The following is a 23,521-nucleotide window of genomic DNA, read 5'->3' on the forward strand; positions in this document are numbered from 1 at the left end:
GAATATTTAACTCACAGTGATAAAAATTTTATTCTTAAAATTTTCTGATTAGAAGTGACAAAAATGACTGAATAAAATTCGAGAGAACAACAATAAAATCAAGACATTGTCTGCCTTTACTTTATTTTTTTAAAAAGGGGGGAAATTGGTCTTTAATTCATGTGTTCATTCATTTTAAATGGACAGATGTGTCCAGTCCTTTAACTGCTACGGTACATGCAGATGGTAACAGCCCAGCGTAGATACAAACAGAATTTTTGCAGAAGGGCTAAACCTTTTAGATTTAAGAAGCTGCAGAAGACAGAGCTACACATATGATTTGATGTGGGCCACCCCTGAAGAGAAAACCCAAAGTAGAAAGATGAAACAAAGAAATTTACATATTTAACAGTGTGCAGATTAGCAGCAGTATTACTGAGAGCAGCAGGTGGAGCTAATATCCTTCACTTTCCTGCACATTTGTGGAAAATATTACAGTAATGTACATGGAAAGCTGCAATGTTGGGTCTGCATCAAAAAATGTTACTGGTCCAGGACTGAAACCAATATGGTGACGACAGATACTGATGTAATTTGGGTCTTCAACTGAGGAAGGGAAGTCTGATCATCAGTGAGGTATTACTGGGAAACTTATCATGATTTTCATATAGAAGCACCACCCAAATAAATAAGTGTGTTTTCTGTATGACAGGAGAGACACGAAGGCCTTTGGAAATGTGAGTAAAAGCAGATTACATGAAGAAGACAGATAATCTTAAATGTTTTAAGAAACTGAACGATTCAAACCTATCAGGTTCTCCTGTCAGCTTCAACATAACAGAATCATAAAAGAAAGAATAAAAAGTGAGGAGAAAGTGTGATGACGACAGTACGACATTACAACAAACCATAAATGTCCCTGCTGTAATGATTAAACGGAGCAAGGACAAAGCCCACATCCTGATGGGATTGATCTCATAGCAGATTAGTTACTGAAAGCAAAGGTTCCTTCCTTCTTACATGATTCCAGAATTAGACATTTCAGACACTTCAGCGGTGAGGATGGTGAGTTCTAGACAACAGTATGTGATGTCCAGACCCGTTTACTCTGAGGACAGCTTCGCTGAAGATCATGAGAGGATTCAAAGAAAACAAAAAACCCTGCTGGACCACGGCAAAGATTATCTGACGTGAGTCTTCTCAGATTTGAGTTTTTATTTTTGGGAACGTCATAATTCTTTGTGAGGTTTTCTGGAAGTGATGAACATTTGTTCTGTTTTGTGTAATAAAAAAAAAAGCAGCTGTGATGCCAAACGTGCCAAAAGGACACTCCTCTCATTTCTGCCTGTGATTGGTTGGCTGAGGACTTACAGAGTTAGAGAGTGGCTGCTGGGGGATGTGGTGTCTGGAGTCAGCACTGGACTGGTGGCCATCATGCAGGGTGAGGACCAGCACCTTGTCATCAAAACTGTGAACTCTGGGTTGATTTACTTCAATATGTAATATATCTGAGATCCCCCTCAGACCAAAAAACGTAACACACAACTTACTTGTACACATTGTCTGATATATTAAGTATTTTAAATTCGTACTTGAATTCTGTTTTTAGGACTTGCCTTTTCTCTGCTGGCCTCGCTGCCTGTGAGCTACGGTCTCTACACAGCTTTCTTCCCAGTGTTAACATACTTTTTTCTTGGCACTTCAAGGCACATATCTATAGGTACGTAGCAAGAAAAGTGTATTAAAAAAACACAGGGTGAAAAAATGACCAGGTGTTTTTATTACCATGATTGTCAAATTAAAATCTTCCTGCTGAAAAAAACAGCTAATGTTATGTTTTAGATGCTGGTATAGTCTAGCATGGGATGATTGGATTCTGCACATGCATTCTAGACCAGCATCCCATCCTGGACTAGCACGCTGGACCAGAATCCAGTTAACAGCATCACATGCTAGACCAACAATCCTATGATGGATTTTTCAGCAGGGTTACCAAAACTTTTTGTTAATCATTTTTGCAACAAATGGTTGATACATTTCTGTTTGATTCTTTAGTTTTAGGTTTGGATATTTAAACTTCTTGGCCATTTTTCTTATCATTGGAACATCTGTTTAGTCATCTTTATTGCAAGGTGGAACTTGCCAGGATCGTGCATCCGTTGAATCAGCAACACAGCTGAATGTGTGTGTAATGCTTCCAAATCAATGGGCTAAGATCTGCTGCATTTTTCTCCTGTTGGTCCGGCTCAGTGTTTTATTGCCATGAAAAAAAAAACTGCGCGGCCTGCCAGAGAGGGGTCTGACGATTGAACCCTGGCTAATCCTGTTTTTCCATTGTCACATTTGTTTCTTAGAAACACCATTACAAAACTATGAATCAAACACACATTTCCTCATTTTGTTAGAGAAAAACAAGTTTTCTGTCATCCAGCACGAACATATAACAGAAGATGACTGGGACAGTTGTACATCTTATCATTTTGACATGAGATAAGATAAGATTGCACAGCTTCTTTCTGCTGTCCCACACCCAACCTTCCCACCAGGCTCCTTCCCTGTCTTAAGTCTGATGATTGGGGCTGTGGTGACCCGCCTGGTCCCTGAAGAAGGACCACATGCAAATATCACAGACTTTGAAGGTCTAAGCCAAGACCAGCGTAGAGTCCTGGTGGCCTCCTCTGTGACATTCCTCATGGGGATATTCCAGGTAATTTGGATTATCAGTGATTTCCCATATTCGTGAACCAGATTCCTTTTCCCAATGTGCTCCTCTCCATTACAGCTTTCGATGGGCATCCTGCAGGTGGGCTTTATCGTTGTATACCTGTCAGACACCCTGGTGTCTGGTTTTACCACAGCAGCTGCTGTCCACATCCTGGTATCACAGCTCAAGTTTGTGTTGGGGTTGAGTGTTCCTGGATTCAGCGGTCCACTTTCTATCATATATGTAAGTCCGTGATTGGTGAAATTCTAAATTGACAAGTTCTTGGAATTTAATTTTTCTTGTAACTAGCAGAGATGATGTAGGTCTGATAAAATCAGCTACTATGATCAGTTAAAACAGCTCCAAAAAGCAGGAATCACGGGGAGCTGGCATTTATGTCCAGCAGTCACCGAGCAAAAGGGGACACACTGGACAGGTCCCCAGTCCATCAGGGACATATGCAGCTATTCACAAACTCAGTCACTCTAACAATAGCAAACACACAGACTCCACACACAAAAACTGCAGCCGGGTCTTGAACCTGTGACCTAGTTGCTGCAAGGCAGGAGCTCTGCAAACAGCGTCATGCAGCTTGTTTATTATCCAAAAAATGTGTTATGAAAGAAAAAGAAAAACCTTCCACACCTTCCTGAGAGTGAACATTTTTCTATTTTGACATTTAAGCCTGCAAATACACTGCAAAAATTATTTTCAAGAAAGGAAAACACATTGTCTTTAGACATTTTATCTTATTTCTGTTCTAAAACAAACAATTTTTTTTTTAAATCTGCCAGTGGGGTTAGCAATTTTTTTTTTTTTGGGGTGGAATTCCTAAAACTATAGCAAGTCATTTGACTCTTTTGGTAGATTTAAGATTTCTAACTCTAACCGTTCAGCTTCAGAAATTTCAGGATCTACAACAGAAGAGGGCCAAAAAGATTGGGTGACTGGTGTGATCCGTGTAGGCTGTCTGGACCCGTTTTACAATCGGAACAGAAAAATTAGCGATCTGATCCTTCCCATCCATACCAAAACGGTTGATGGAAATGAGTCAGCAAACTACAAAAGGTCATCATATGCAGTTGGCATTTGTCCAAAGGGGCATCCACCATGGCTCAAAAAAAGCGGTCATGAGTTCAGGGTAGGGCTGCAACAAACAATTATTTGGATAATCGATGAATCGGATGGGGTCTCGACACGATTAATCGATTAATCGGATTACATGGGGACATTTTTAAAAACAGCTAGGGAAACGTTATTCCTCTCCTTCCTTCACTTTATTAAACACATTATTAGAAAACAGTTCAATAGCAGAAAAACAACATGCCATCACCTAAATTGTCTTATAAGGTGTTTAGACAGAGACCCTAAGCTACACCTATCTGTGACCTAAAATGCTTGGTCCAAGTTAAACAGCTTAAAGAGCAAGTCAACCCCTACCAGAGTCTAACTCCACTCCCACTTCATGTTTGAAAAATGCAACAAATGCTGTTGCCTGGCACAGTGGTACTCAACCTTTTTTCACTGATGTACCCCCGTGAAATATTTTTTTCAGCCAAGTACCCCTAATCAGCACAAAAACATTTTTGGTTGTAAAAAACAAGACCTTAAATAGGTGCCTTCAGTGACTGATTTATTAAACTTTGAAACTGATAAACAAGTACAAAATTCAACCATTTGGGGAAAAATACCTATTTTGAATATTTTAAATGTTAATACTCCATAACTAAATGTATTGGAAATATTTTTCATCACTAAAATGTGATTCTAATTAATTAATTGAAAACAGTCACCATAAAACTATTTAAAACCATAAGATTATCCATTGAAAAATCCATAAATGTGCAAAACACTGTACATTTTTTGTAATATCTCTTGAACTATTTGGAAAATATATATATGTATATAAAACTAGAAATGTTTAAAAAAATCAAATACAGGCCAAAGAAATGATTAAGCTAATTATAATCAAAGATTTGTGCTCATAAAAAGCATATCAACATAAAGTGTTCTCTTTTGGGATCATAGTATATCTGTTCTCTAAAAGAAATCATCAACGTCATTTTAAATAACAATTGCTAAAAACAAATGTAAATCTCAAAATATATTTTTAAAAATCAAAAAGAAGACTGAAATCTTAACATTACTGCACTGATCGGAGTGTTTTTACAGACTTTTTAGTGAGACACTTGGGCTTGTGCTTCACTGAGGATCTTTTTCATCCTTGGTGGCAGGGAGGCAACTGCTGTGATCAAGCTCTTTTTTAGACACAGTCTGCTTCTCTGATGTACCCCCTGGAGTTTCTTTACGTACCCCCAGGGGTACGCGTACCCCCATTTGAGAAAGGCTGGCCTGGCAGACCGAGAGGGCGGAGCCGCTAACAAATACACACACACACTCAGGCTCACGACAGCATTGTGACATCATAATGTACCAGTTTACATCATAGCATACTTCTTAGCCAATAGCGGTGGCAGATTTAAATTAAAATACAGTGCAGAGTTTTTACCTGACAACGGCACAACACTGCCAGTTTTAGGCAGAATATTTAAATTTTAACTAAGATGCACTGAAGTGCCAAATTATTGACGACACGTGTCTGCAGCACGATTAGACACTCGTTTATTTAGTTTATCAGCAAAAAAAGTTTATTTGGGGGTGATTTGCTCTGGGGAATTCTCATCTGTTTTGTTTGATCTCATCTGTAGACATTTATTATAACTGGGGATGTCAAATAACTAATTTTTAAATGTAATTAAACATAGGCTGTGAATTAATCAAAATTAATCACCATTTCCAAAAATGACTGAAAAAATACCAAATAAAACAAAAGTAAATGAATGCCATCCTCCTTGTGATGATGCCCTGGGCAACTGCCATAAAGTCACATCAAGAAATACTGCTGATCATTCCAATGATCCCAAATAGACTCACATTAGGCCACATGAAAGCAACTGAACCCAAAAATACATTAACCAGTATATAACTACACTCACACAACACGCCTGCAGCAACAGTTAGGACTCCTCCCTCCCTTTTAAAAGCATTTTCGCTTCCGTGGACATTGTGGTTGTAAAGCCACATGCTAGTAGTCTGGCCCCGGTGTGATCAACAGTTTCTGCGGGAATGTGATGGCGGAACCGGTTCGCAGCAGCGCGAACTGAAAATGCTCCCAAACTTTAGATGTTCTTACTTTTTTGGGTATCGCTGCTTCTGCCATGTTCCTCTTCCAAACACCTGCCGGCTCTCCCTCGCGCTGATCTGACTTGCTCCAATCTGCGCCATGGTCTGCGCGCAACGGCGGGCGGGAGGGGGGGGGGGGGGGGCTTTTGGAAGAGTTCTGTGACACAACGAATCGATGACGCAATTCATTGCCAACGCTTTCAGTAATCGATTTTCATCGAATTTATCGATTCGTTGTTGCAGCCCTAGTTCAGGGTGCACAACGGATTATGTAGAGCGCATCGAAAATACGACACTGTAACTCTGTAGTATCCAGAACAAGTGAAGAAGAGTTTTGCATATTTAAGAGTTTTATTATGTCAATGGTTTTGCCGTCAGATGATTCACATTTCAGCTTAAAGATGTAAACCACAGTCTGGTAGTTTAATACAGCCTTTCTCAAATGGGGGTACGCGTACCCCTGGGGGTACGTAAAGAAACTCCAGGGGGTACATCAGAGAAGCAGACTGTGTCTAAAAAAGAGCTTGATCACAGCAGTTGCCTCCCTGCCACCAAGGATGAAAAAGATCCTCAGTGAGGCACAAGCCCAAGTGGCTCAAAAAGTCTGTAAAAACACTCCGATCAGTGCAGTAATGTTAAGATTTCAGTCTTCTTTTTGATTTTTAAAAATATATTTTGAGATTTACATTTGTTTTTAGCAATTGTTATTTAAAATGACGTTGATGATTTCTTTTAGAGAACAGATATACTATGATCCCAAAAGAGAGCACTTTATGTTGATATGCTTTTTATGAGCACAAATCTTTAATTATAATTAGCTTAGTCATTTCTTTGGCCTGTATTTGATATATATTTTTTAAATATTTCTAGTTTTATATACATATATATATATATATTCCAAATAGTTCAAGAGATATTACAAAAAATGTGCAGTGTTTTGCACATTTATGGATTTTTCAATGGATAATCTTATGGTTTTAAATAGTTTTATGGTGACTGTTTTCAATTAATTAATTAGAATCACATTTTAGTGATGAAAAATATTTCCAATACATTTAGTTATGGAGTATTAACATTTAAAATATTCAAAATAGGTATTTTTCCCCAAATGGTTGAATTTTGTACTTGTTTATCAGTTTCAAAGTTTAATAAATCAGTCACTGAAGGCACCTATTTAAGGTCTTTTGTTTTTTACAACCAAAAATGTTTTTGTGCTGATTAGGGGTACTTGGCTGAAAAAAAATATTTCACGGGGGTACATCAGTGAAAAAAGGTTGAGTACCACTGGTTTAATGACCCATTTTTGTGGATTATAAGAGGGTTTCATTACACCAAGTAGCATAAAATAACCCATCAGGATCAGTACCTGTATAAGGGCTTTGGGTAGATTGCGTGATTCGAGCTGGCCAGTTAAAGATATGAGGATCTCCACTTAAAGGCGCACAAAGATGTTCTCTTGCTGCACTAAACACAGATTCAGCGTAATTTTACTAACTACTGAATTGTTTTCTTCTTTCTGACAGACATTAGAAAGTATCTTTGTTCAGATCACCTCCACCAACATGTGTGACCTGGTGATGTCCATAGTGATAATGGTGGTGGTTTTTATTGTGAAGGAGTTAAACGACAGATACAAACCCAAGCTGCCTGTTCCCGTACCCATAGAGGTGATCATGGTGAGTCCTCCTGCGTGGGTTTTTCTTCTGAATTGGTGCATTTGTAATATTTATGTTGTTTGAGCTGAACAGTCGTAGAATTTATGGTGCTGGCTCGCTTTGCCTAAACAAAACCTCTCATTTAGAGATATTTTGTAGCATTCTTTGGTGAACGCGAAGGAAAATAAAAGCTGTGCGCAATACTAAGGAAAAAAATATTTGCAGTTATTGCTTTAGGGGAAAGTTACATTTCCACTTAGAGCAGGGATCGTTTTGGTTTCTTAATAAATGAAATCAACATTTAAAAACAGCATTCTGTGTTTGATCACTTGTCTTGGTTCAATACAGAAATTTATTATCTGTCCTGAAACAATCAAGTGTAACAAACCAGCAGCCTGATTACTTATCTTTACAAGTATTATAATAAAATACATTTTTATAATTCATGCAGACCATCATAGCCTGTGCGGTTTCCTACAGCTTCAACTTTGATGAGAGGTATAATGTTGATGTTGTGGGCCGTATGATAAGTGGGTACGTGTAAAGCTCAATACACACTATTTATATGATGTTCCAACTTCTTAACAAGACTTCTTTTTCAGATATGAGTCTCCCATTTCACCGAGTGTGGCGATCTTTCAGGAGAGTGCCGTAGAGGCCTTCTCTATAGCCATGGTGGGATTCGCTGTGGCCTTTTCTGTTGCTAAAGTCTACTCCATCAAACATGATTACACCATAGATGGCAACCAGGTGAGTTAAATAGGGCAACTGCCTGTCCTACTTTAACTCGGGCAGAGGAAACTGAGTTAATTTGTTACTGACAGTCGGTTTTAACAATTCTCATATATCTGGTTGTGAATATAAGAAACAATCTCCAAGCTTTTATGTCAAGGTTGTTGTGATCGGTCAAGTGTTTCGTAAATAAAAAGGGCCACACGGGATTGTTTGTTATATATGAAAGACAACCTTTCACATTAACGAGGATAGCTCAAATGTTGTTCTGTTTCAGGAGCTCGTTGCATTTGGGGTCAGTAATATATTTGGAGCAAGCTTCAGGTCATTTGCAGCCAGCACAGCTCTCTCTAGAACTGCGGTTCAGGAGAGCTCGGGAGGAAAAACACAGGTGAGAAAGCAGCCTTGGTTATCTGCAGCGTGATGTATTTAAGACTGTGTCTCCCCTGATGATGTCACCCTACCCTAAATTCAGGTGGCAGGGCTGATCTCCGCTATGATGGCCATGATTGTAACAGTGGCACTCGGCTTCCTGTTGGAGCCACTTCCCAGGGTGAGAGTATCACTTTTACTAGACTGATGCTGCAGAAAGGAGAGTGTAATTTGTTTAAAGGGATACACAGTCTACTTTGAAGTGTGAATCTGTGTAAAAGCCAGAGATAAATACTTTATACATTGCAGACAGCTTCCCAAACGGCCTCTGTTGGGAGAAATAGCTTTTACTTCCCTGTCTCGAATGCAAACCAGGACCAAAGTCATCTAGAAACAGCTATTTCAAAAATTTCCAACATATTCATGCATTATTTTATAAACAAGGAATCAAATTCATGTTGCAAGAATATTAAAAATGGAATTTTATGGATATTTACGAGTAAATAACAAAATGGAGAATCTCCATTCAAAATCCAGGGGTCAAGTTCATGCTATTTTAAACCTTTGAGACCAAATGTAGGCGCAGTCTATGATCAAATATTACCATTGGCACTGTTGAGATGTAATTTATCTTAAATATGAGTGATTTTTGTCAGTCTGAATTTATACCCGGAACTGAAGCGGTTTGTTTCAGTAAAGCTCTGCCCACACCCGCTCCCACTAAATGCACGTAGAATCTTAGGCAAGCCCTCTACAGTAGTGGCCTTGGTAGTTCAGTGGTTAAAGCAACAGCTTTTCATCTTGTTTTGCTGTGTGTTGGCACCAGTTCAACTCTCGGTGCCCAACAGTTGGCAATCATTTATTTAACTAACTGAAGCAGATTTCTTATATATTTTAGTTTTATTTATTATTTTCTGCAAAATATTTGGTGTCTCTAAAGATCTTTGAATTTAGTCATTTCCAAGTAGCAAGTTATTTGATACTCTGCTCACCTCACATGGACTTACACTGGCTAAATAAACAAAGGGGAAAACCATGTTAGTCCTTCTATTTAAAACAGTTTACCAATAAAGTGTTGAAAATATAAGACTGGCAAGTGTAGCTACAAAAGAAGAGTGAAGGTACTGCCCCGATCGGGAGGCACACCTGTGCAAAACTACACTGCCAGCCCAGCCCTCCAACCTCTGGACCACCAAGTCTGTTACAAAACAAAAGTCACTTAATATACATATCCTGAGCTGGCTATTATACGTGAATCTTTGTAGACAGGATGTATGGTTTTTATGGAGGCGTTTTGTCACCAATGCTGGTTTCAGAACCGACACCATACCAGATTCAGGAGGAGGAGAAATTCCTGATGAGGCAAGTCGGCCACTTTCTCCTGGATGCAGGAAAAATGTTTACATTGACCAAATTGCAGCTGGGACAAGAAAATGCATGAAGGCAGCCAAAAAAGGGGTTGGGAGTATTTCACATTTCATACAATAAAAAGCTCCTAAAGTTTATTTTCCATGATATGGACACTTTAAATGAACATAATGTAAAATAGATGTCTGTATGAAGATTTAGGAAGTATTTTTCTCATGAACTAGGATGAAATCTTAGAGACTGGATACTTTTGAAGATGAAGAATGAGGGTACACTCAGACAAGCCACTTTTAGATCAGCCCTATGGATTTAACTTTGAAGTTGATTGTTGTTTAATCTGTCTGCAGTCTGTACTGGGAGCACTGGTGATAGTCAACCTGAAGGGGATGCTGATGCAGTTCAGGGAAATAGTATACCTGTGGTGGAGGGACAAGCCAGAATGCGTAGGTATTCGGTATCTGTTTAATTATTAATCAAAGCACTTTTCCTTTTTTATTGTTTGACTGTGTTTGTGTGCAGGTGGTTTGGGTGGCAACATGCCTGGGCGCCATCCTACTTGGACTGGATCTTGGTCTGGCCTTAGGTTTGGGCGTGGAGCTGCTTACTGTCATCTTCAGGGCTCAATTGTAAACATGGAATTCCCAAGATCTACTGAAAATGGCTGAATTAAATTGAAATGTGGCTTGATCACTTGATGCTCCTTGGCAACAAATCTCATACAGTTGAAAAGCCGGATAAATCTGCTGTACTACTGGGATAGTTTTAAAGAATCGGTCGTTTTTGTAATACGCAACACAGCTGAATGTGTGGTTGGTGGTTCCCCCCAAAATGTTCCAGAATCTGCTTCAGTATTCTGCTGTTGGTAAGATTTATTGCCAAAAAGGATCAATACAACAAATAATAATCAACCAAAAATAAATAAACATCATTTTACGTAGAAATAGATTCAGCTACATGAACCATGTTGATGAAATTAGTTGAAGGAAAATCAAGATAAAAGTATCCAGAACAATGTCAGATTTTATACATAATTCAGACCCTTAACAGCAGAAATGATGGTTCATCAGAAGCATGGACGTAACTATCACTTTAGAAGTGAGGGAGGGGGGGGGGGGTCCTTACAGTATGCTCTGATGGGAACCAGGCTTCAACATAAACGGTTGTTTTCCTCTTGGTCCTAGAGCTCAACCAGTGTCAATTTAATATAGCGTAATATTGTTTTTGGATGGTAAAAAGTGCAGGGGTCAAAACTGGACTTTGGAAAAAATGGGGGGGGGACATGTCCCCCCTGTCCCCCCCAAAAATTACGTCCATGATCAGAAGATAAAACTCCCCGAGTTTCAGGACAACCTGTTTTGTTGCAGATGAACACATACCAGAAAGCATAATATACAGTATTTTATTTCTAGTTCTAATGAGACCGCCCTGATAGATGCTGGATCCTACAGCTTCTGTAAAGGTTCAAATCAGATAATACAGGTGCAGGGATTCATCCCCTCGTTGTTAAAAGGTACCTTTCCATTAGTGTCAGTCCTACGTAGGTGGATGTTTACTTGATTCAAATTCAATTCAATTCAAAGATACTTTATTAATCCCAGGGGGAAATTAGAGTTTCAGTACACACAATTCGGAGATCAAACATACATAGACATAGACACATGACAAGAATTGGTGATTGTGGTCATTCGCAACCCGTGTTGCGCTACCTTAATAGAGATCAGAGGGTTTACATGCGGATTGTCAGGTGGAGGGAAAAAAAGGCACTTCATAGTTACCCTCCAGAGGGAGGGCAGCTTCGCTATGTAAAAAAACACCTCAGACAGAGATGCAACAGACTTCAGACATCACACAACATAAGTGTCCACTAGATGGGGCTGTAGGATTGGGGACTCTCCGTACGTCAGTGCATGCAGCCACGACAAGCGGCACTCGTCACCTCCGTTTGGACAGGAAAAGGAGGTCGTAGGATTTAGAGAGCACAGTGACTCCTGGAACGATTCAGCAGCCTTCTCCGGTCACAGTCCCGCCCAGGCTTGGATAGGGAGACAGAGTTGCCATGGCAACGGCAGCATTCCACATCTCTTCTGAGGGGGGAGTATTTGCTTCAGCCTCACAGGCTCAAGGGCACCAGATTCAGATAAGAAATTGTTTTGGGGGCCAGACAGAGACAATTTCCTCTCTGTCTTAAAGTTCCGTTGGTCCTCAACCCCTCTAAATCCAATAATGGCGTAATTAATCTATCCCAATCTGCGCTGACCCGTCAACTTTCTCCTTGATGGTATCCACCTTTTGTGCCAGAGTCTGAATCTCAGCCAAAGTTCCAAGCTTATGACTCATCTTGACAACTATATGAGTCTGTGCATTTGCAGCGCGGTGTAATTTATCTCTGAGCTACGGGAGCGAGCCAATATTCGTCGACAGCTCGTTAATTTTCCGTTAAGCCAGGTAACCTCCCAGGCCAAAGAGCAAGAAACCTGACACCAACACCACGAATATCCAGACGTCTTCAGAATCCTCTACAGACAGCTGAGACAGGCAGACCAAGTTCCACTGTTTCCAGGAGTCCATGACATGCCCAACTGGCTCTGTCCCAGAGGGGCACCCGGGTGCCCCTTCTCCCGTTCATCGTTGAAAAATTTTTGTCAATCGCGTTGAGAGACCAACTGACCAGGTCCATTTTAGTAATTTCAGTTTCCAGTTTTCCAGAAAAAAATGCAGAAGCGCCGTACACCCAGAGACAGACAAAGAGCCTTGGGATAAGATAGGGAGGAGAGGAGGAAAAAAGCATCTGTACTCTCCAAGAGCCGGAAGAAGAAAAATTGAAACAACATTGAAACAATGGAAACAATCTAAACTGCTCTGCAACCTCGCAATTACAAAACTTGTGACGTAACAATTCTTCCAATTGGAATAAAGCAACAATCTAAGGTTGCAAGCTCACCAATAAAAGTCTATTTTGAACATCTTTTCCTCTTTAAAATGTTTAGTCTAGGGAAGTCATCGTCATGTACAAAAAAACAGTTTAAAGATGACCTAAGCTTTGTGACATGGTGCCTTCTGGAAGTGGCCATCAGCAGATGGGTCCATGTGGTCATAGAGAGACGGACATGGTCAGCAACAACACTTGGGCAGGCTGTGGTGTTTAAGCTAGGCTCAGGTGGTACTAACGGGCCAAAGTGGACCATAAAAATGTCCCGAGTCTGCCTCATCTGCTCTGAGGTCTGACATCAAAAGAGGTGAATTATTTTTCAACTTTAGCAAAATGTTTTATTTTTTTATAAACCTGTTTAATCAGCTAATCAGCCTGCAGTCTCATTGACAATGGTTGCTTGTAGAGGTCACTTAAAAATGGGTGAGGTCGCAAATTGTTTGGCAACATTTTTTGTATCTTTCCCTGAAAGATGAACATTTGATCTCAAAACAGTCTTGAACACTTCCTGTGTCTCTTTAGCCCCCGATGTTCCACTCTGGCCAGCATCCCTGGGACCGACCTGTACAGAGATCGCAAAGATTATGAGCAGGTAAATATCATAAATGAAGTAAAAATGTTAAAAGTAGTGTCAGTGGACCCTGTTCTCGTGTTTTTAGACATTTGAACCAAAAGGAGTAAAAATCTTTCGGATACCTTCACCAATCTTCTTTGCCAACATTGAGTTCATCAAGACCAAGCTTGTAGAAGCTGTACGTATGACACAACTGATCACTTCCCAACCGTTTCGGATTGGATTTTGTGTACATGATTAAACCAATATACAAATTGCAAACTTCTATGTTCCAGGTTGGGTTTAACCCCCTGAGGGTTTTGCGGAAGAGGAACAAGTTAATCAGAAAAATAAAGAAACAGTTGCAGAAGAAAGATAAGGACATTACAGAGGTGGGACAGCAGCAGAAAGGTGTCTACCCATCCTTATCTCCAATTCTTCTAAGCCCAGCATCTCTTGAACATGTTACTGCATTGTACATTTTTAGTAACGTGTTTTATCAAACTCTTTCTAAATGTATACATAAAGACGATTCTGTGCAGGCATCAGAACTTTGTTGTTAGGAGAAAGCTGGCTTACCACCACAGGTGTAACTGTAGTTCCCCTACTTCTGTCAAACAGAAAGGAATAATGGATTTGTTCTACACATCCCCTGATGGCTTTAAAGTGATGATGGAAGAGCTGGATTTGCCGTCAGATCTAAGGGACCTTCCATTTCGAGTAAACTGGAATGCTGAACTTCCTTCTGACATCAGTGCTCCCAGAGTGGATCTCCACAGTCTGATCCTGGACTTCTCTGCTGTCTCCTTCTTGGACATTTCTGCTTTGAAAGGACTCAAATCGGTAAAAACAGCCTTTTATCTTTGACTACATCCATTCTCCTAGCTCCTGATTGGTTATTTGACTAATGTGATGTGATATGGGGTTGAAGTTAAAATTCTGCCTTCTAAATGGAAATGAAAATTACCCTATGTAGAGGTTTTTGTGGTAATACATATAACTTCCTTGGTAGTCTGATTTAGGAGAAATGGTATTTATGTCCAACAGCAGCCAAGACCAACGTGTTTAGCTGCATATTTCTAATTGTCTTCAACATGCCCTCTCCAACCTTCATCCTTATTTAAACACAAGTAAAACAAAGTTCATGATCTTTAACCGTAACTTACTGCAGTCAACTTTCCACCCTAGTATTGTTTCCCTAGATGGTGCAGAACTACAGCTTATCAGTTCTATAAGTATCTCGGGATCTGGCTTTCATTTCACCTTAATTCAGTACTTTCTGAAGTCAAGTCAAGAATTGGGTTTCTAAACCACAACAGCTCATCCTTTACTAATTCTGCAAAGCAAACCTTGGTCAAAATGACAATCCTTCCCATCTTAGATAACTGTGACATCATTTATTGGACTGCTTCCAAAAAACTTCTTCATAAACTCGATATCATTTATCATCACTCAGGAATCTGTTTAGTCACTGGTGCTCCTTCCACTACTCATCATTGTGATCTGTACTAAATCTTTAGGCCATCACTCCATTCTCGCAGGTTGTTACATCGGTATCAATTTATATACAAAACAATCATCGGTAGAACACCGTCATATCTTCTCTCATCATTCGTCACTTCCAACGACCAGCTTCATTTACGTTCCAGTAACTTAATCTCTGTGGTTATTCTAAAAGTTCTCACCTCCTTTTGCCACTCCTCATTCCACTTTGCTGCTCCCAATGACTGGAATGAGCTGCAAAAATCACTGAAGCTCACTACCTACATTCCATCATCTACCTTCAATAATTCATTGCAATCAGTAGTTCCTGATCAATGTGCTTCTGAGTACTTAAAGATGGTTTTAAGGCTCTTTTGATTGCTTGCACATATTGCAAATGAGAACAGTCCTTTGTCTTTGTGTCTAACTGTTTTATCTTCTTTTTATCTTGTTTGTTTTTATCTTATCTGTTTTTCTTGTTGTAAAGCTAATAATGTATCTGCTGCTCTGCCTCTTGGTCGGATCATCGTTGTAAATGAGAATGAGTTGTCAATCGACTCATCTGGATAAATGAAGGTTAAATTAAAAAAACACAAGATAATGTAGTTTTGATTCTTGTTTTAAACTAACATCCTGACAAACTCATAATTTAAGCCCTTCCGTCATCACCAGTTTGCTTTCCTCCACAGGCACTCAAAGAGTTTATCCGGATTCAGGTTGATGTTTACATAGTTTCTTGTGATGGTGAGTTTGCATGATCTAACATCATCATATTATCCATGCGTTGAAAACATGTTTCTCGCTCAAAATTGCACCCTTGAATGTCTTCACTGAATTACTGCTCATTTGCCTACCAGCCTTCATCCTGGAGAAGCTGCACAGCTGCATGTTTTTTGATGATGAGATTCTGACCTCCATGTTTTTCCCTACCCTACACGATGCCATGCTGCATGTATATGAGAAACAAAGACATGGCCAAAGTAAAGCCTGGGTGGTAAGGAACTCATCACTTGACCTTTTCCCAGCCTACATTTTCCCCACACCAGTTGTTTAAGGTCGCTGCTGTCCATTTAGTCTAGAACATTTTGGTGTTCAGTGTAGTTTAGGTGCAGATGTAGCTGCAGAACTAACCCAAACCCTCATGCCTCCACCACCATGCTGACTGTTTATCAGCTAGGAATTTAACGTGTTAATTACAAATAATTAATCAGAAAAAAAATAACACATAAAAAAATGATGGCTTGAGCCCGAGCACCGTCCAGTTGGGGGTCGAAAAAGTTTTGCATCAGAATTAATGCCTATATGTCAATAAATATCATCAAGCTGCACCTCTAAAATACTGCAGAGCCTGAGCTACAAAACCATATAAACCTTTTTTATGTGCTCCAAACACAACTAAAACTGCAATTGAATTAACCAGGACACATCGCTCTTCATGAAAGAAAGAAAGAAAGAAAGAAAGAAAGAAAGAAAGAAAGAAAGAAAGAAAGAAAGAAAGGTTATGTTTTATTGTAGGTGGACACATTGTCCATGTGAACTTTATTACAGCAGAAGGGACTTACTGTATGTATGTAATTTCTCTGAACCTACTATGTTCTGACCTTGAGGTTTAACATCCACTTGTAAAATGGTAAATAAAAAATGGTAAACGGCCTGTACGTATTTGATATAGCGCCTTCTAGAGTCCTGGGGCCTCAGTCATCAAACGTTCATAGAAAGATTCCTAAATTCATTCCTATGAACGAAATTTAGAAAGTTTGTAGCCTACAAATGGTCCAAATACTGATTTATGAAACATACGGTGGCCTCCTGTACTCACGTTCCTCGCACTCATCTGATGATAAATCCCACCTGTGCGTACTCAGGTGCTCATGTCCGTTCTCAGTCAGTTACATACAGAAACGCCCTCAGTTAACCATTTTTGGTCACGCTGCTTCATCAACATGTGAGGGAATTGCCTGAGTTCTACCCGGAAAAAAGAAAGAAAACTTTGTTGCAAGGTCGAGTCGAGACACTGGCTGCCGAAGTTGCATACATTTTGAATGTTCATGTTTTTCTTCAATAATTAATCAAATGTATAATCTGTTCTGATTGGTCGAATTTGAAAATTTGTATTACCTGGTAAAGAGTAAATCATTTTATGTCCTCATTCCTATAGCCCTAACACTGAAAATAGAAGGTCTTGCTGATAACATAGAGCAGGTCAAAGGTTAATTTGCAGGGCACTGATTTGTCATATTCTGGTTACAGAGTGAGCACATTTTAAGGTGTATGAAGTAACGCATCGTTTGAATTATTTAAAGCTAATTAGTCAAATATTCATCCATTCATCCATTGTCTGTACCCGCTGTGTCCACATAGGGTTGCGGGGGTGCTGGTGCCTATCTCCAGCGGTCATTGGACAGTCAGGCGGGGTACAGCCTGGACAGAAAGCCAGTCCATCGCAGATTAGTCAAATGTGTGGTGTATATATATTGTCACAATGGTTTAACATTAGTTTTGTGTCTTTTTTTATTGCAGTTAAAAAATACCAAACTATAAAGGACCAATTTCCTCCTGGGACATCGGATCATGACAAACATTTTTAATAAAATCATTACAGTTAAAAATGTGTATGCATCATCTGAATCTTCAGTTCAACTTATTTACCGACGCTGCTGTGCAACACTCTGGTTCTTTATTTGCTGCAAATGTTTAGATGTTTGAATCTGTAATTTTTCTTATTGCATTGCAGATATTTGGGTGTTTGCTGGTTACACTCTTCTGTAGTTTCTATTTCTGAAATTGATTGCAATAAATTCTGAATATTATAGTAAAATAATTACGTTTAAGAAGATGATTTAAAAGTGTTCCAAACGGAGTTTATGTCCTTCCCACCTAAAGTTTAAAATGTATATAACTATTACAATTTATACAATAAATATAATTTGGCTTAGTAAAAAACAAGGGTGATTGGGACTTGACAACCATTATGAACCCTACATATACTCTGCTTGTGTGGTGGTAGCCTACAGTTGACGGTACTGCTGCAAGGTTAGACACCTGCTGTGGAAGTTGTGTATCTTGTATTTGTTTTCTGTGGTTCGTTTCCTCCCACAGACAAAATAAACATGTATATCACTTTCAACTGGTCACTAGGTGTGATCGTGTGGTCCAGTAATGGACTGGGAAACCAGCTCCCTGCATTGATGAACAGGAACAAGCGAATAAAGAAAATGAATTAATATTCAAATATTTTTTTCAAGTACGAAAGTTAAATTTAGGCTGTTTTCTTATTTTATGCCTGCAGCACAGCACAATAATAAAACTAAGCACACGCTGCAAACATTTTTAAGTGTGCAGGAAACAGGAAAGCTGTTCGTTGATACGATGTTCTTGGTTTTGCCAGTTGCTCATCTGCAATACAATTAGACATTTTTCATTTTGAACTTCATCCCAACCTTTAATGCTGTAGACTTTAATTACAAATAATTATTGAGAATTATTAAGAAATTGTCAGTGCCTTTTTGGTAAAGAAAATAAAAACACAGAAATGAAATAGCTTGAAAGCATTACAGAATGGTTATTTTTGACAGCCAGTGTGATCTTAAGTGTTGGACATGCTTAAATCTTGGGAGTAAATTTAATGTGCAGTAGGATCAGGTGATCAGTCAAAAACATGGCGAAGTAAAACCTGCAGGCCTTGGTTTAATTAGCATTAATAATTGAGACTGCAACAACACGACTCACATGAGGACTGAATAATCCTAGTAAGATGTTATAAATGTTAAAACTATCTGGTTTGCTCCTGAGTTAAGAGGCACATCAACAAAAATGACAAACATGGCAATAAAAATTTATTGAGAATCGATAACATCTGTGTGTAAGACATCAGCTGACATATATACAGGTATATACTAAAGACAAAAAAAAAGTCATTCTTTTTATCAAAGTCATTAGTATGTTCAGTGGGACGTCAAACACAGGTCACTGAATGTGCACCACATGCACATTTTATTCTGGAGTTTTTATTTTTCATCAGAATCAAAGTCCTACATCATGTAACCCTGAGGTTTACTATCACAATACTCAGACAAGTTTTATGAGAATGAAATTAAACTGGCTGATGCCCGTTTACCTCATTAGCAGTTTACTGATAATAAGGCCGGTAACGGCCCTGATCTGGGTGGTGTGGCCCAGGCATCTGGCCCTGGGGAGGGGGACCCTGCATTCGAGGAGGCGGTGGCCCCCTAGGAGCAGGCCACATCCCAGGACTGAGCCCCCCTGGTTGGCTGAACGGGGGACTAAGGGTGCCTTGGTCCTCAGGAAACTGCTGCATAGAGTTTGGGTTATAGTGATGTGGTGGGGGGGCATTAACAGGGGGTCCACTGTGCTGCGGGGGAGGTCCTGGGGGTGGGTGGCTGATATAAGGTGGCATCTGACCTATGATGTGCCCAGGTGGAGGTGTGATAGGAGGGGGAGGGGCCTGGTTGTACACCATGTGTGGTGCCCCAGAGGGCTGGCCTGGATGCTGCATAGGGTGGCTAATAGGAGGAGGAGGGGGAGGAGGTGGGCCAAAGTTATGTTGTGGTGGCGCCATCATGTGGTGAGAGTGGGACACTACAGGAGGCTGGCCAGGATAGTCTACAGGGTGGTGGTGAGGGGGTTGACTGGGTCCTGGCCCACCTGAGTGGGGCTCTCGTGAAGAAGAGGAGTCATCTTGGATGGGCACAGTGATTAGATTGCTGTGTTTACGAGTCGTTACCGTGGAGATACGGAATGTCTCGGGGCCCAGGGCAGAAGGTGGGGGCGGACCATCGTGAGGACTCGGTGGTGGAGGCTGGCTGTAGGGGTCGTGACCACCGTGCTGGAGCGGGCCAGGGAGGTGGACATGATTCTTGGGCATGTGAGGCGGAGGGACGCGGAACCGCTCAGAAACCTCAGACGGCGGTGGAAGGTGCATGGGATCCTGACGACCGGATGATTTTGATGCCCTCATATGGCGGTGGTTCACGTGGGCTTGGAGGTCACGCTGGGACAGGTAGGTGCGCTTGCATCCCGGCACGACACTACACATGTAGAGGGAACCTCGCTGGCTCTGCTCAATGCGCTGAACTGGATCAGTGCAGTTATACAGGGTGAGACTAAACACAAGATGCAAAAGGTGAGTGACTCAAAAGTGTAATAACATTACATTACTCTCAGAACCTGCCCAAAAATTCCTACCAGAGAAACAGATCCAACTTGATAAACCTCAGTCAGGTCAAATGACTCATTTGATTCATTACATGAACGAAATTTCTATTTTAGATTTAATATTTTAACATATCATTAAACTTTTTGCCACAAAAAAACAAAAACAAGACAGTATTCTCCAGGGTTTATCTTTCTAGCAGGATTTCTTAACATCTGAGAAGTCATTCTAATGAAAAACAAACATGTCTCACCCTGGACACATCTTTTCTCCTTTCTTCTCATGCAGCAAAGCGCAGTCGTAACAGAAAACATGTTTGCATGGGATCTGAGGAGAGGGAGAGTCTCAGTCCAGAAAATGATTCAAAACCAACCAAAGGGAGCAAGCAAGAACAAAGTACATACCATCCGTCCATACAGCTGAATAGGGAGGCCACATTTGTCACAGAAATGAATTGGTACTTCATCCCGTTCACCAATTAAATGTAACTGTAGGGAAAGCAAATGGGTGGAATTATGGGTATCTGTCACTCAGACATACTCAAATCCAGTCACAAAGCTTTTATAGTCAAAGCAAAACAACAGTGTACACTAACCCAAGGTCAATGGACAGCTTTATTATATATATATATATATATATATATATATATATATATATATATATATATATATATATATAAAACAGAAAGTCACTATAATAAGATGATGTCAGCAAACCCACACTGACGTACCTTATAGTCCCAAAATAGGGGTTGTGGAAATCTCCGCTGGCTTGCAAACACATCGCCAGCTTTGGTGCCACAATCAAACCTTTCCTCTTGCTTAAAGTTGAATTTATCTACAAAATATGAGAAAATAAGTATTATTGTAAAACTGAAAAGAGAAAGTCAATAAAACCCTGATTAATAAAAGCAGATTTTGTTGTTTAGAACTCAATTAGTCAACTGATAGAGCTGGGGCAAAATGTTTCAGATTGAAATTTTCAAATTGCAGTATTGTGGGATTGTGTAAGTGTGCAGTACTCGATGTTTAAGGAATGTGCTATGTGTATTATGTACAATGCATAATCAAAGGTCATCTGTTAAGAGTAGTATGTAATGTGGAGATTAGTATGGTTCTGTGTAGTTTTTCCTTTTTTCAGTTATACTAACCGAAGTGCAACTTTTTTGACCTAATGACAAATTTCCCAATTGAGACAATAAAGTATATTCTAATGAATAATGGTTAATTCTATAAGTTAATATACAGCAAAATCTGTCTCACCCTCAGAAGAAGGGTTTTGGTCAGGTTCAACAAAACAATGTTTATGATTACTAACTGAGGTGTATAAATCAGTTTATTTTAAAAGCATCTGTCTAAATAGTTATTTTTAAGGCTCTGCATTGGAGCAAATGACTGATTAGTGGATTCTGCTGGGAGCACAGTCCAGCCAGAATTGTGCAGTTCCTGCAGCACAGAATCAACATGAACCATAAAAAGATTCAACCTCCAAATTAAAATTCTACAGAAAATGTTGTGACTATAACCCCGATCAGTTTACTTTTTAAAAGTTTAAAGAGCAAGTCACCCCCTACCAGAGTATTACTCCACTCCCACTTCTGATTTGAAAAATGCAACAAATGTTGTTGCCTAGCAGACTGAGAGGGCGGAGCTGCTAACAAATACACACACACACACACACACACACACACACACACACACACACACACACACACACACACACACGCTCACAACGACATTGTGACATCATATGGTACCAGCTAACGTTGTAGGATACCTCTTAGCCAATAGCGATGGCAGATTTAAATTCAAATGCAGTGCAGAGTTTTTACCTGACAACGGCACAACACTGACAGTTTTAGTCAGAAAATTAAAATTTTAACTAAAATGCACTAAAGTGCCAAACTATTGACTACACATGTCTGCAGCACAATTTATATAGTTTATCACACAAAAAGGTTGATTTGGGGGTGACTTGCTTTTTAATGTGCTCGGTAGCGTACCATCTTCCCCAGGTTCACTTTTGCAGGGCCTGGTGCCAGGCCTCTGCATCCGCTGCTGGGGCTTATTCCTCAAGGGCTGCTTGGAAATGAGCTTGATGGGGATTCGTCTGCGAACATCCAGTCCACCCAAACTTCCCGAACCATCGCTCCCTTGAAGATCACCGTCTGTACACACCGAATGCACAACCCAAAAAATAAAAACAAAAAACTGATAGCATCACACCATTAAGCACAATTATATTACATCTGCGTTCCAAAAGTTATGTAAATCTTTATTTGAAATGTACCCGACTGATGAGTTAAATAAGCAAACGTTTCTGTTCTTGTTCAAACTACTTTTTGGCGTGTTAATGTTTGGCATTTCTGCCTGCTGATGTGTCGGAACACTTTCCCTCATGTAATCAAAGTATAAATCTAACGGTTTGAAGAATAATGCTTATTATCTGTGACGTAAGTTTATCAAGAAAGTGTTTTTTATGGTAAAGAAAGGAGAAAATTCTCAAAACGAAGGCACATAAAAGGCGACAGATTGAAACGTTGACATATTTAAGAAATATTCCGAAAGAACACCAGGCTATTTTTATCCAACCGAAATTCAGTTTACCCTGATCTTTACTTGTGAGAATACTAAACACAAAGAAGGTCTCGGACATCAATAAATAATCTGAGGACGAGCAACAAAAACGAAGTTACAAACCGTTAGCCAAAGAATTAGCTAAGCGCTAAAACAGGGTAAGGTAGGCTGTACAACGCTATCGCTGGATTTACACCTAAAATCAAACTAATCACATTCGGCACAGGAACCGAACACACCTCCAGTTAACGTTACAACTAACTATTCCAACTGACTTAGAACTTAAGGGTTAAATGGTGAACTGACGTCCTTTAGCACAAATCCACAGCTAACCTAAACCGTAACGGAGCATTTCAGAGGCACCAAGCTCCAACAGCAAAGCCGGATTCCTGGAAGGTTGTTCGTAATAATTTAAAGAACTACTAGAGCAGCAACTCTGGCGGCAAAACGAAAAAATAAGCCACAAAAACAAACTTTGACAACAGAGGGCCTACTTAGCGTTTAGCTCACCACTTTGGTCCATGATCCAACCGGATCCAACGAGTGAGCGCAATGCATTGTGGGTGGCCGGGGGGGGGGGGGGGGTCCCTTGAATTCTGTAAAGATGATATTTATAAACATACAATATTAAGTAATTCGTTCATTAAAATAAAACCACTTTTCTGATCTTTGTAGTATAAACTGAGCAGTTAACTTCGCATGCATAAATAAAAAAAAACTAACACTCTGTAAAAGTGTCAAAATTGTTGCACTTCTAAATGAAGTAAATGCATTTTAAACTTTTCAGAACAGCATTTAAGCTAGTAGTCTAATAT

At 39.8% G+C, this 23,521-nt stretch overlaps 2 protein-coding genes across 11 annotated transcripts; one reads left to right on the forward strand and one right to left on the reverse strand.

The window, feature by feature from the left end:
* The first annotated feature begins 12 nt into the window (after window positions 1-12).
* On the forward strand, window positions 13-18,080 carry LOC107383313 (chloride anion exchanger). 4 transcript variants are annotated; one of them, XM_054739557.2, is made up of 19 exons: window positions 13-1,169; window positions 1,278-1,420; window positions 1,589-1,699; window positions 2,526-2,686; window positions 2,762-2,926; window positions 7,390-7,542; window positions 7,973-8,055; window positions 8,124-8,271; window positions 8,531-8,644; window positions 8,729-8,806; window positions 10,341-10,436; window positions 10,513-10,619; window positions 13,445-13,514; window positions 13,582-13,674; window positions 13,772-13,867; window positions 14,097-14,318; window positions 15,647-15,701; window positions 15,815-15,951; window positions 17,478-18,080. In XM_054739557.2, exons 1-19 carry the CDS (start codon window positions 1,000-1,002, stop codon window positions 17,496-17,498), a joined length of 2,223 nt encoding a protein of 740 aa, XP_054595532.2. In that variant the 5' UTR covers window positions 13-999; the 3' UTR covers window positions 17,499-18,080. The 4 variants fall into 4 exon arrangements, 3 of the variants coding, with proteins under 3 accessions (XP_054595532.2, XP_054595530.2, XP_054595531.2); XR_011520098.1 differs by lacking the exon at window positions 17,478-18,080 and having other exon boundaries at window positions 13,772-13,886; XM_054739555.2 differs by having other exon boundaries at window positions 15,815-18,080.
* Window positions 18,081-18,780: 700 nt separating this feature from the next.
* On the reverse strand, window positions 18,781-23,279 carry LOC107383321 (Cbl proto-oncogene-like 1, E3 ubiquitin protein ligase). 7 transcript variants are annotated; one of them, XM_015955894.3, is made up of 6 exons: window positions 23,217-23,279; window positions 22,133-22,297; window positions 20,861-20,967; window positions 20,535-20,618; window positions 20,384-20,457; window positions 18,781-20,080 (listed from the first exon to the last, which is right to left on the reverse strand). In XM_015955894.3, exons 1-6 carry the CDS (start codon window positions 23,227-23,229, stop codon window positions 19,087-19,089), a joined length of 1,437 nt encoding a protein of 478 aa, XP_015811380.3. In that variant the 5' UTR covers window positions 23,230-23,279; the 3' UTR covers window positions 18,781-19,086. The 7 variants fall into 7 exon arrangements, with proteins under 7 accessions (XP_015811380.3, XP_015811364.3, XP_054595534.2 ...); XM_015955878.3 differs by having other exon boundaries at window positions 22,109-22,297; XM_054739559.2 differs by having other exon boundaries at window positions 23,201-23,224.
* Between the last annotated feature and the right edge of the window lie 242 nt (window positions 23,280-23,521).

The sequence above is a fragment of the Nothobranchius furzeri genome, chromosome 1 (assembly GCF_043380555.1).
Source record: "Nothobranchius furzeri strain GRZ-AD chromosome 1, NfurGRZ-RIMD1, whole genome shotgun sequence".
Taxonomy (NCBI): domain Eukaryota; kingdom Metazoa; phylum Chordata; class Actinopteri; order Cyprinodontiformes; family Nothobranchiidae; genus Nothobranchius; species Nothobranchius furzeri.

Coding starts and splice junctions, on each gene's coding strand:
- LOC107383313 (XM_054739555.2), top strand. CDS start 1,000: ATGATTCCAGAATTAGACATTTCAGACACTTCAGCGGTGAGGATGGTG. Junction 2,687..2,761: donor TCCTCATGGGGATATTCCAG/GTAATTTGGATT, acceptor TCTCCATTACAG/CTTTCGATGGGCATCCTGCA. Junction 10,437..10,512: donor GGAGGGACAAGCCAGAATGC/GTAGGTATTCGG, acceptor GTTTGTGTGCAG/GTGGTTTGGGTGGCAACATG.
- LOC107383321 (XM_015955872.3), bottom strand. Junction 20,619..20,860: donor CCCTATTTTGGGACTATAAG/GTACGTCAGTGT, acceptor CTTTCCCTACAG/TTACATTTAATTGGTGAACG. Junction 20,458..20,534: donor TTCAGCTGTATGGACGGATG/GTATGTACTTTG, acceptor CCCTCTCCTCAG/ATCCCATGCAAACATGTTTT.